Below are 10,641 nucleotides of genomic sequence, written 5' to 3' on the forward strand. Positions count from 1 at the left end.
GTTCCCGACGACAGGTCCTTGGCTCAGACCCCTTGAGCCGCCTCGCGTCGCCATAGTCGTCAGGTTGTAATCTTCGATTGACCTGATGGCTATACTTTGACTTTCGCCTTGTCCAAGCCTCAGTCAAAGTGGGGGCTCTGTAGATACCTCATTTCTGCACCTCCCGCTAACCACCCGGTGATGATTGGGCCGCATGTTTGTTACGCGGAACAATTTGTGACAGTTCGTAAGTTTATTGTCAAGTGATTGCTCAAACATTTATGTCTACCTCTTTAATGTCATCTGCGCGCCGATATGGTCGTTTTGACAGTAATTAGAGTACATTTGGAGTCTGGGCCTAAAACCGTCTTCATTTTCCGATAACCGCTAAATCCCGAGTCAGAATGTTTTGGAATGTTCCGGATATTTCTATTCCATATTTCACAATCTTTTAATCTTTGGTAAAGAATTTCCCGTAATATTCATACAAATATTAAGAAAAATAAGATCAATCCGTTATTCCATAAACCAAACACGGAAATCTTTCTTTCGCATGAGGAAACCACTTGGGAACAGACGCAGCAGGTGCTGCGCCTCTTCCAAGAGACGTAGTGTTTGGTGCGCCTCTTCCCAGGTCCTTTTCTGCGTGTTTTTTCGTATCTTTTTCATATCTTTTCGAGATTCACTTCTAAAGTCTCTCCGAAAACCCTAATTCCTTCACGTGATTAGTATAAATAGGAGCCTTCGCTCCTCATATTTCTCACGCGAGTGTCCGCCCTTCTCTTCTCCCTTTGCATTCTAAGTCCACGTTCTTACTTATTGGCGTCTACGTGCTTGAACTTTCGACCACGTAAGCTCGGATCCTTCTGAGTACCAGCCTCGTTTGCATGACCGACCAATTTGACCAACTCCACATCAATCAACTTAATTAATCTTAATCGTTTTCCTCTTACGAGGGCACTTTCGTTACATTCGCGTCGAGCATCACTAAAACATAAACTTAGTTCATCTCGTTTCGTCAAACATGTAAGTCTAAGGGTGTAAATCCTTCTTTTATTTATTGTTATTTACTTTTTGTATCATTAATGTAAGGTTTATGTCGAAAATATCATTAAAACCGATTTGTAAAACCTTGTTTTAAAACCCTTTTTACGGATTATCAGAAGACAACCGTCGAGAAAGGACGCAGCAACTGCTGCGCCTCTTTGAAGGGACGTAGCACCTGCTGCACCTCTTCGTGAGGCTGCCGCAATTCCTGCTTCCTTTCTTCTTCCTTCGTCCTCTGACAATTTGTTGTCAATTCGTTTGTTTTCGTTTGTTCTTCAATTTCTTGACATGATAGCATAATAATCTCAAATGTACACTATTTATCACTGTTAGCATATAATTCATCATTAATTCCCGACTTAAATCCCTTATAATCCAATATTTGCGGGTTTTCATCTTTAAAATCAAATTCGGGTTTTAGAGATTCGATTCTTTCATATTGAGTCTCTGGAATTCGTAGTTGATATATTTCCATCTGTCTATTGTCGTTTCCGTCATTAATTCATCATTAGTTCATCATATCTAACCTAATTAGTTCGCCGATGTCACTAATCAATCTATCATTCATGTAATTAATTCGTTCACATTCATCTCATCCATGTTTTATCGTTTTATGACTCATTCATATGTAATTAACCTATTAAATCACTTTCATCCGAGTAAATATCATAATCAACCATTAAAATCACCAATTAACATTAACGATTTGCAGTTCCGGCTTCACAGCCAGAACTCAACCTTGGAACAGACGCAGCAACTGCTGCGTCTCTTCCAAAGGGCGCAGTTCCTGCTGCGCCTGTTCCAGGTTGACTTCTGTCTCTAAACTTCCGTTCTGCCTTGACCTAGTTATTAGTTACGTATTTAATCTATTATTAATCGTATTATCACCTTTAATAATCTGTTCGTTAATTCCTTTATTTATCCTTTTCCAAATTATCCGTTTTAAAGGTATTTTCGACATAAATCGACCTAACCCAATGTAATTATTGTAATTTTCTATTATTGTATTATTTATCGCATTTGTATGATTTATTTACTTGGCATTCACATGTAATCAATCTTAAATCCCAATTCGACCCAATTGTATGCTAAACTACGTGATAACCGACTTAGTATTAATCTTCACATGCTAGGATTAGTTCTAATGGATGTTGCATTGCATGCATATAATCGACGATATATCAAGTATGAATAACTTCCCTAATCATTAGTAGAGGCCGCTATCGAGGCGGGCGGGATTAGGTGTTCGATCAAAAGAGCTTCCTAATACGTACCCTCACCCCTTACTCCAGATCTCTGTGAACATCCGTGTTCATTGGCATCCACGAGAGTCATTCTAGACATAGAATGCTAAGAGTAACGATTGCTTAGTGTTCATGTCACTACTTTGTGTCTTGACATGACACGAGGTATTCGAACGGTTTCCAATTTTTCCACAATAAATTGGTGGCGACTCCACAAATGCAAACGCTTGTTCTCCTCCTAAGCGCCCCCGTGGCCCATGTCCACAAATATGTAGTTGATGAGTTGGTCCCGTCCCATTAGTTGTCTTTAGTTGAATTCATAGTTTGCTTTGGAACAAGCAAATGTTTGATTTGAGGAGATTTGATGCGTATATTTTATATAAGGTTTTTACCCTATATTTACATGCATTTCTATGTTATTTATGTGGCATCAAGCTATAAATGCACCCGAATAGTCTACTTTGGTTTACTAGTCGATCGAATGCTTTATGCTGCTGGAGTTCCTCGACCGAGTTCCCCCTTTACTAGATCTAAATCTAGAATGAGGGAAGCAAACGATCAAAGTAAGGGAAAAGATGCCCATACTGAAAGAACATCTTTACGTAAAGTATATAGCAATGATTCATTGGAGGTTACCCATTAAAGGTACTTTAAAAGTCCTCGTTCTAGGTCTACTCCTAATGATGAATTCTTAATGCACATGAAGAATCTGATCACGCTAGAAGTGTGGCAGATGACATAGATGATGCAAATAAGCGTTATCTACGTAAACTAAATAAGAAATATGTAGGATATTTGAATAATGTGTTGATCTAAGTTAGGGAAGCAATGAGAAATGATTTTCATGAACATTACCGGCTCTTAACTCAAGAAAATGCTAGAGTTTTTACAACTATTGTGAAATCAATTGCTAAAAACCATGAAGATAACTAATCAAGAGAATTAGTAAGGATGTTGCAGGAGATCAATTAGTAAAAATAATACACAACAACTGTATGGGTAAAAATACCCTCTTATTTTCATCATGACGTGGCAACTCGCTATTAGGAAAGATAGAGGCACACAGATCAATGACAAAGCATGCTGCTAGACGTAAGGAAGAACAAAGGGGGATGAACCTGGACATTCAAGTAATACAAAGGCCACGGTTGAAATAAATAATAAACAACCAGCAGGAACGTTAAAATGGTCAGCAGGAACATTGTGGTTATCAGCAGAAGCTTTGACAAAGTCAGCAACCACTTCCTATTTTACAGGAAGTGGAGCATATGGTTGAGAGTTTATAGGAAGCACGTGCAACCACCCTAAGAAAGGCTATAAAAGAGCAACAAACTCAAGACATTCGGGATCTCTCATTCACTCCATTCGAAGAAATCTCATTCACCAACCTGCAACACTCAATAATTAACGCGTATAGGATCAAATACACCATTCGTATCATTTGTACTTAGCCATTTGAAGTGTTTCTGCTATTCCTCCTGATTGTTCCAGCTAGGTTTATCCTCGAATACTATTATTACTAGTGGATCATTGGTGGGATACCATTCCCCCGGTGGTTTTTCCCTCATTTGGGGTTTCCCGCGTCACCATTTCGCTTGTGTCATTTGTCTTTCTCTCTTTTTCGTTTGCTTTTCTCTCGTACTAGGTTTTTTACTTTCGTTCTCGTTATGTTCTTACTACTGACCTGGTTAACTCTTTATCTTCATATTTTAATTGGAATAGCCGTATTGACTCACAAATCTTTAGTCGGTAAAATCTTACCAAAATAATTTGGCGCCCACCGTGGGGCATTGTGGTTAAATCTTGGTTATAATACCTCTTTTCAAAATATCCTAACATCTCTATAGTTGGTCATGTCAGGATCCAATCAGAACGTATCTGATCCGATAAGTACATCAGTGCAAACTCCAGTAGTAGGGGCGACGCCAGCAACCTCCTGTGTTCCAACAACGACGGTCCCTGCCACCAGAGTGACTGCAGGTCTGGCTCAGCCTCAGGTATCAGCAAAGCCTCCTTACTCCCCCGAAATCCCATATCTGGGAGCAGGGAAGGCTGGCAAATCACCAGTTATCAATCCTGTACCCAAGCCTAGTAGGGATGTGAGTCCGCAGCGCCCAGGATCAACAGGGCACCTGACAGGAGCCTATCTCCCAGGAGCGTCACAACCGGATCCGGTACAGCAGTTGCTCCAAAGGATGACATCCTTGCAGCAGGCGGTGATAGGGTTACATAGGGACAACCAGTCCTTGCAGGAAAAGATAGATGTAGTGTCACCCACGGGAACGACCCATCAGATGGCAAGGTTGACACTCGGCCAAGAGAAGGCCAGGGAGTACTCAAGGAGGCTAGTGCCGCAAAATCTAGTTACCAGGCTGGACATGGATATGCTGCCACCAGGGGTAACCACGCCACCCAAGCAAGTATATGCAGCAGGAACGGTGGCCACCCAGGGTACGATCCAACCACCAGGGGCTCCTCCACTACCAAGGATGCCACATACGTACCCTATGGTACTCAATCCTGTGGGATTAGGAGCATTGACTCCAGATCCCATACCAACAACCAGCAGTACGCCAGTGGTACCAGGTAGCAATCCAGGGGAACAGTCAGCAATAAACGCATATCTCGAGATATGCTCCTATATGCCATATACTCTGGACAGCCAGTTCAGGCCTATTGTGAACTCAAAACCATTACTTGGAAGCTACATTGTCCCTCCTTACATGTCAGGAGGAACACCAAATCCATATGGGGCTTACTCAGTACCCCACAACCAGGGTGTGGGGGTAGGAAACCATGTAGAACAACAGTTGCAAGATATCAGATCCCTACTCAGCAAGGTTTCAGGGTTACTACGTCCCATGAAGGTGGCAACCCCGGAGTGCTATAGGTGTTTTTCTTGCTTGGTCGATGTCGTGTGATTGAACGTGGAATCGCTGTGGTTGGCTAAAGGTAGGTTCGCCTACTCAGTACTGTTGGTTGTCTAGAGTGTTGTGATGTGGTTTGGTTGTTGTTATGTCAGTATGGTTGTCGGATTGTGATTAAAGGTTGATTGTGTTGTTAGTTGTTAGACGATGGGTGAGTTCATATTGTTGACTGGTTCGTATTTGTCTGTGTTCTTCGGGGCGCGTCCTTGGCTGAGTGGAGTCACTTACGGGAGTGGCTTCACGCCCTTGGTTCGCCCTCTGTGGAACCCGCCACAGGAGGGGATGTGCACATTAAGGAAACTTGGGTTTATCGCTCTGTACGATGAGGGGGGATTTGGTGGGTACGGCTGCGGTCCCCCACTGGCAGGGCTGGTTCAGTGGACAGTTGATGACGGTGTTTGGTTGGAGTGGTTGTGGTTTGTGTGTGTGTTTGGTTGCGTCTGTAGTGTGTTGGCTTTTGTTGTTGTGTCTTTCCTCGTTACTAACCTTGTGTGGTTGTCTTCTTATTATTTCTGTTGTGTGTGTCGTGATCCCTTATGGTGAGCAGTCAGTCTTAGCAGGTGTTGTCTTGGATGGTAGCTGGAGTCTTAGCGGGATGAGTCCTTCATGAGTCACAACAAGAATATCATACATAGTGGTGTTGAGTTGCATCTTTTATACCAGTAGTTTGGTTTAAGATTGTAATAAGCTGTAATTGTTCTTTTATCGACTTTTGATGATTACTATCCTCGGGCAACCGAGATGGTAACGCCCTTATATGATAGGAAAGGTCTTGTTAAGGCTCATTGGTATATGGGGGTGTTACAGTTCTCCCTCAGGGCCAGTAGACAGGATCTGCCAGCAATCTCATTCGACGAGGCAGACATACCCGATGAGGCAGAACACCACCATGACGCCTTGATCATTACCCTTTCTATAGGGAATTTCCTTGTTAAAAAGATATTGGTAGATACAAGAAGCTCTGTGAATCTAATAATGCTGGAAACCTTGAAGAACATGGGGTTCAGCGAGAAAGACCTGGTGCAGAAAGCAGTACCCTTAGTAGGCTTCAGCGGAGAAACTAAACAATCCCTTGGAGAAATAGTGATACCTACCTTTGCAGGGGGTATGAACAAACAGGTACGGTACTTGGTCATTGATGGTCCGTCAACTTATAACGTGATATTTGGCAGGCCTTGGATCCATGAAATGAAAGCAGTACCATCAACGTACCATCAGAGCCTGAAGTTCCTTACACCTTGGGGGGTACAGGAGATAAGGGGAGATCAAAATGTCGCTCGGGATTGCTACAAGAACGCTCTGAAACCCACTGCAGCTGGTCCATCATAGCAATTGCAGAAACTGTGCGTCCATAGGGAGTATATCGCACCTCCCCAGGAGGAACTCGCTGAAGTAGTCCTGGACAGGGGCGGACGTAGGAATTTATCGGAAGGGGGGCACAAATTTTTTCCCGATATATTATTTTTTATTTTAAACCGCATTTTTTTATTACTGATTTTTTTTCCTCCCAAAAAATAGAAAAATAACTAATTTTAATAATTTTTTAGTTTAAAAATTAGTATTTTATTTTGAACTTTCTTCTAAAATATTTAAATTTGAAATAAATATACTTTGTAAATAAAAATAAATAATATCTCCTATGATAAGATATATTATATTCTAATATTTAAATAAACACTAAACACAAGTGGTTCAATGGTAGAGAAGTTGGTATGTAACCTCGAGGTCAAGGGTGTTGGAATATGTGTCCTCCGACAATAATGCGATCACAACTGTCGATCATGATGATTACATGTTTAAGTCTCATTTTAAGAATACAATTGGGAAGTAATATTTTACTGTCAACTGGTCCACACATATCGGTAATGATTGGCTGACTAGAGTTTGACATTACTGTCGTGCGACGGTGGTGATCAGTTGATCCCCTTAGGTCATACCTAAAGGGTAACACTCGTAATTGATTATTTAATTGATCGTATGTCGATACGGGTTAATTAAATTACTTAAAATTGACGGACGATTTTGGAAGTAATATTTACGTATCTCATTATAATTTGATTAAATAAGATACGGTCTAAGTGATCGAATTGTTTTATTACTTAGATGAAATTATTGTTTACGGAAACAATTGAATTTGAATGAATAATTTATTATAAATACAAGATGTTGTAATTTATAATTGGTAAAGTGTTTTGGTACAAGTAATTGTGAATTACTAAGTCAATTTTGTGCATGACGTATTTTGTTAATACGTTGATTTTTAATACGTTAAAAATACATGACAATTTTACATGACTTGTGACATGTGACAAATTGACAAAGATAAAATGGAATCCATTTTATCTTAAATGGACCGAAATAGAGAGTGTATTAGGCAAAATATTGTGTTGATTAATTAAGTGGAATTGTGGACAAGGCCCTCGGGAACTGCGTCCGCGGGATCCACACTAGCTATAATCGACTCGAGGTTCTTTCGAATCGAATTAAGACAAATTAGAGTCGCCACCAAGTTTTTTGGGAACTTGGAACCGTTCAAGTCAACTTTACACCTTTCATCGAAAAGCATAAAGCCAATTGACTACGAGTGATTAAAGATAAAGACTTGTACCCTATATCACTCGATTAGAATGACTCTCGTAATCCAATGGTATTTAGACGGATCCCCAAACTATAGATCTTGAGTAAGGGGTGAGGGTACGTGTTAGGAAGCCCATAAGGACACCTAACCCCGCCCGTCGATAACGGCCTCTACTAAGTCAAGTGTCGGATTTCAAACAAGGTCATAGCTACTACGATATATGATATGCAAACATCGTTTTAAAACCTTAACATGTGAAGTTTCTATGTTGATTTAGATGCAACTAAACTAACTTTGTCAAAGTTGTAATTTAGCATGTGGGTTGATTGATCTAACAACATACAAAACAAAGCAAACAAGGCTTAGGGGGAATGGGGGAGCCGTTGGGATCTACCCTATTACAACCGAGGCATTTCATGCCGACACAACGAGAAATTAAAGATACAACTCGATCTAAATACAATGCTATACGCAAAACCGTACACGACACATTACACGGCCAATTCGGCCTAGGGAAACGTGCACAAGGGGGGGTGGCCCACGGCTTACATGACTCACGGCCTTGGGTCACTCCTCGTAATGCGTGCTTTCGCTTAATCTTACCGAATTAGACATTGGGTCACACACCAAAGCATGCATTAGCATAAATCGGGCCATGTTGCTTTAAACAACATGCGATTTACTACGCTCTTACTTGCATTGGGACACAACCATATAACCAAACAAGACTAAGGTTTTTGAAAGAGGTTTTGACTCGATAAAAGAAAGCTAACTTGAAAATTACAACTCGACTAACAAACGATAAATTACAAGCGACAAAACAAATAAAGAACAAACGATTCATAAAAAACGAAGCAAGAAAGACCAAAGGACACGGCCAAGCCACGGCCACTCTAGACACGGCTACCCTAGGTCCTAGGTCAGGTTCATTGGTTAGACCAATTGATTGCGAAACAAGTTCGAAAGCGGGCTAGAAAACAAGTTAGAAACGACGTTGATCGATTGAAAAGATGTCTTGCAAATGTGTATTCTACACGGCCCAAAGGGGTCAAATTAGGTCAAGAAGTTACGATATTAACGCTACTCATTGAGTGTTAATAGGAAGGTGCTAATCACGCACTCCTATGCTAGCGAGAAATTGAGTGAAAAGAGAGATGCGTTCGATTAGGTTATAGAATTGTTAGTTGATTTTTAAAGCTATGTCGATGTACCCTAACGTGTCTAATTAGGTTATTAAATTGATCTAATGTCATCTAAACGAGTTATATGTTAACAATCAGAGGTCATACTAACATGTGACGGGTCCTAGGGTGGGTCGAATTACACGAAACAAAAGAGGGGTCAAAAGCGAAGAGCGAAGTTAGAATTTGTTTTATTAATGCCCTACCTTGAACACGAGGATATGTAAATGAGACGGGGGTTACGACCGACTGATGTAGCGGATTTCTTTCCCATCTCAAGTCAACGTGGGTGTTCATGGTGGTACTTTAACTCATACTCGGACTAAACTAGTTTCATAGTTAATGATAGCAATCGATAAACAAAATAAAACGAAACAATAAAAAACAAACATAAAAAAACGAAATAAAAGGGAGAAAGAGGAGGATTTGATGCACCCTCAACCTACATGTATCGTTGACACCGTCTTGGGTCGTAATCGATGGTAGATTTTATCTCGAGAGGCCGTCGTCGACGAAGGAACAAAGCAAACAACACGTTTTTGCAAATCTGGACAGCAACTTTCAAACTGCGATTTCTCTCTCGTTTCACGGTGAAAATTAGATTTAAAAGATGTTTTGAAAACTAGAAAGAGAGGAGAACAAAGATCTTAAAACAATCCCTGCTCATTTTGAATTATTTGGCACGAAAAACGAGCACAAACAGAACTGGACAGACAGGAAAAGCCGCGAAAACAGAGTGTATGTCACTCTGTTTTTCGAGGGGATTCGTGTACTCTCAAGGGCAATTTGGCTCATGAATCTTTGTCTAAGATGTAGATGGATATTGTGTGGTTAATTAGGAACAAGAAACTCGAATTTTGATGGAGGTTTGAGGGTTGAACGAAGGGTTCCAAAGAGGACACACAAACTGATTCTCAGTTTGTAAGTCGGTTTTGTCGAGGGTTTTTGAGAGGCAATTAGGGTTTGTTTCTGGAGTTTAAAGCTTGTAAGTTACGTTAGTATGTATGGAGAACTTAGAGGAATGAATGTATGGTGAAGGGGGGTATTTATAAGGAGTTTCGAAGGGTAGAAGTAGGGAAACAAGCAGTCGGGCTGCTCTGTTTCGCTGCTGCTGTCCAGCAGCTATTGTGAGCTCGTGTAGGGTTTTGGAGGGATGTTTCTTGGTGGTTAAGCTAGGGTAATATGGGTAGGATACTAGGGTATGGATTAGGGTTAATGGGCATGGGTTTAAGTGGTGTTTGGAGCAGGTTTTGGACTCGGGTTTGAGCTGAACGAAAACAGGGGGGTCGTGGGCTGTTTCGTTTTGGGGCCTATTTTGGATGGACTTGTGGAAGTGTTTCGAGGTGGTCTAGGTGCTGGGTTGTTGTGGGTAATGTGGAGCACGGGTTGGTGGTGATGGGTTGCGGGTTTGGACCAAGTTTGAGTCGGTTTAGAAGGGCTTTCGATGGGCTATACAAACACGGGTAAAGGAAGGACTTGGGCTGTGTTGGGGAGATGTTTGGAACGAGATTTGGGTGGGTTAAACAAAGGGTTTGGGGTAGGCTTTGGCTAAGAATCGAACGCGGGTTATGGGAGAGGAAGTTGGGTCGAAAGTGCGTCGAAAATCGAGCCCAAATCAAGCATAAAACGAGCTCACAAATCGTGTGATTAAAACGAGTTTTCAACTTTCGAAATCGATTTTTCAA

At 41.2% G+C, this 10,641-nt stretch overlaps 1 protein-coding gene across 1 annotated transcript; it reads left to right on the plus strand.

Annotated features, from left to right (window-relative positions):
• Positions 1-5,989: 5,989 nt before the first annotated feature.
• Positions 5,990-6,526, plus strand: LOC141639151 (uncharacterized). Its single transcript, XM_074448330.1, has one exon. It carries the CDS (start codon positions 5,990-5,992, stop codon positions 6,524-6,526), a length of 537 nt encoding a protein of 178 aa, XP_074304431.1.
• Positions 6,527-10,641: the final 4,115 nt, after the last annotated feature.

Source organism: Silene latifolia, unplaced genomic scaffold (assembly GCF_048544455.1).
Source record: "Silene latifolia isolate original U9 population unplaced genomic scaffold, ASM4854445v1 scaffold_286, whole genome shotgun sequence".
NCBI classification, from domain to species: Eukaryota; Viridiplantae; Streptophyta; class Magnoliopsida; order Caryophyllales; family Caryophyllaceae; genus Silene; species Silene latifolia.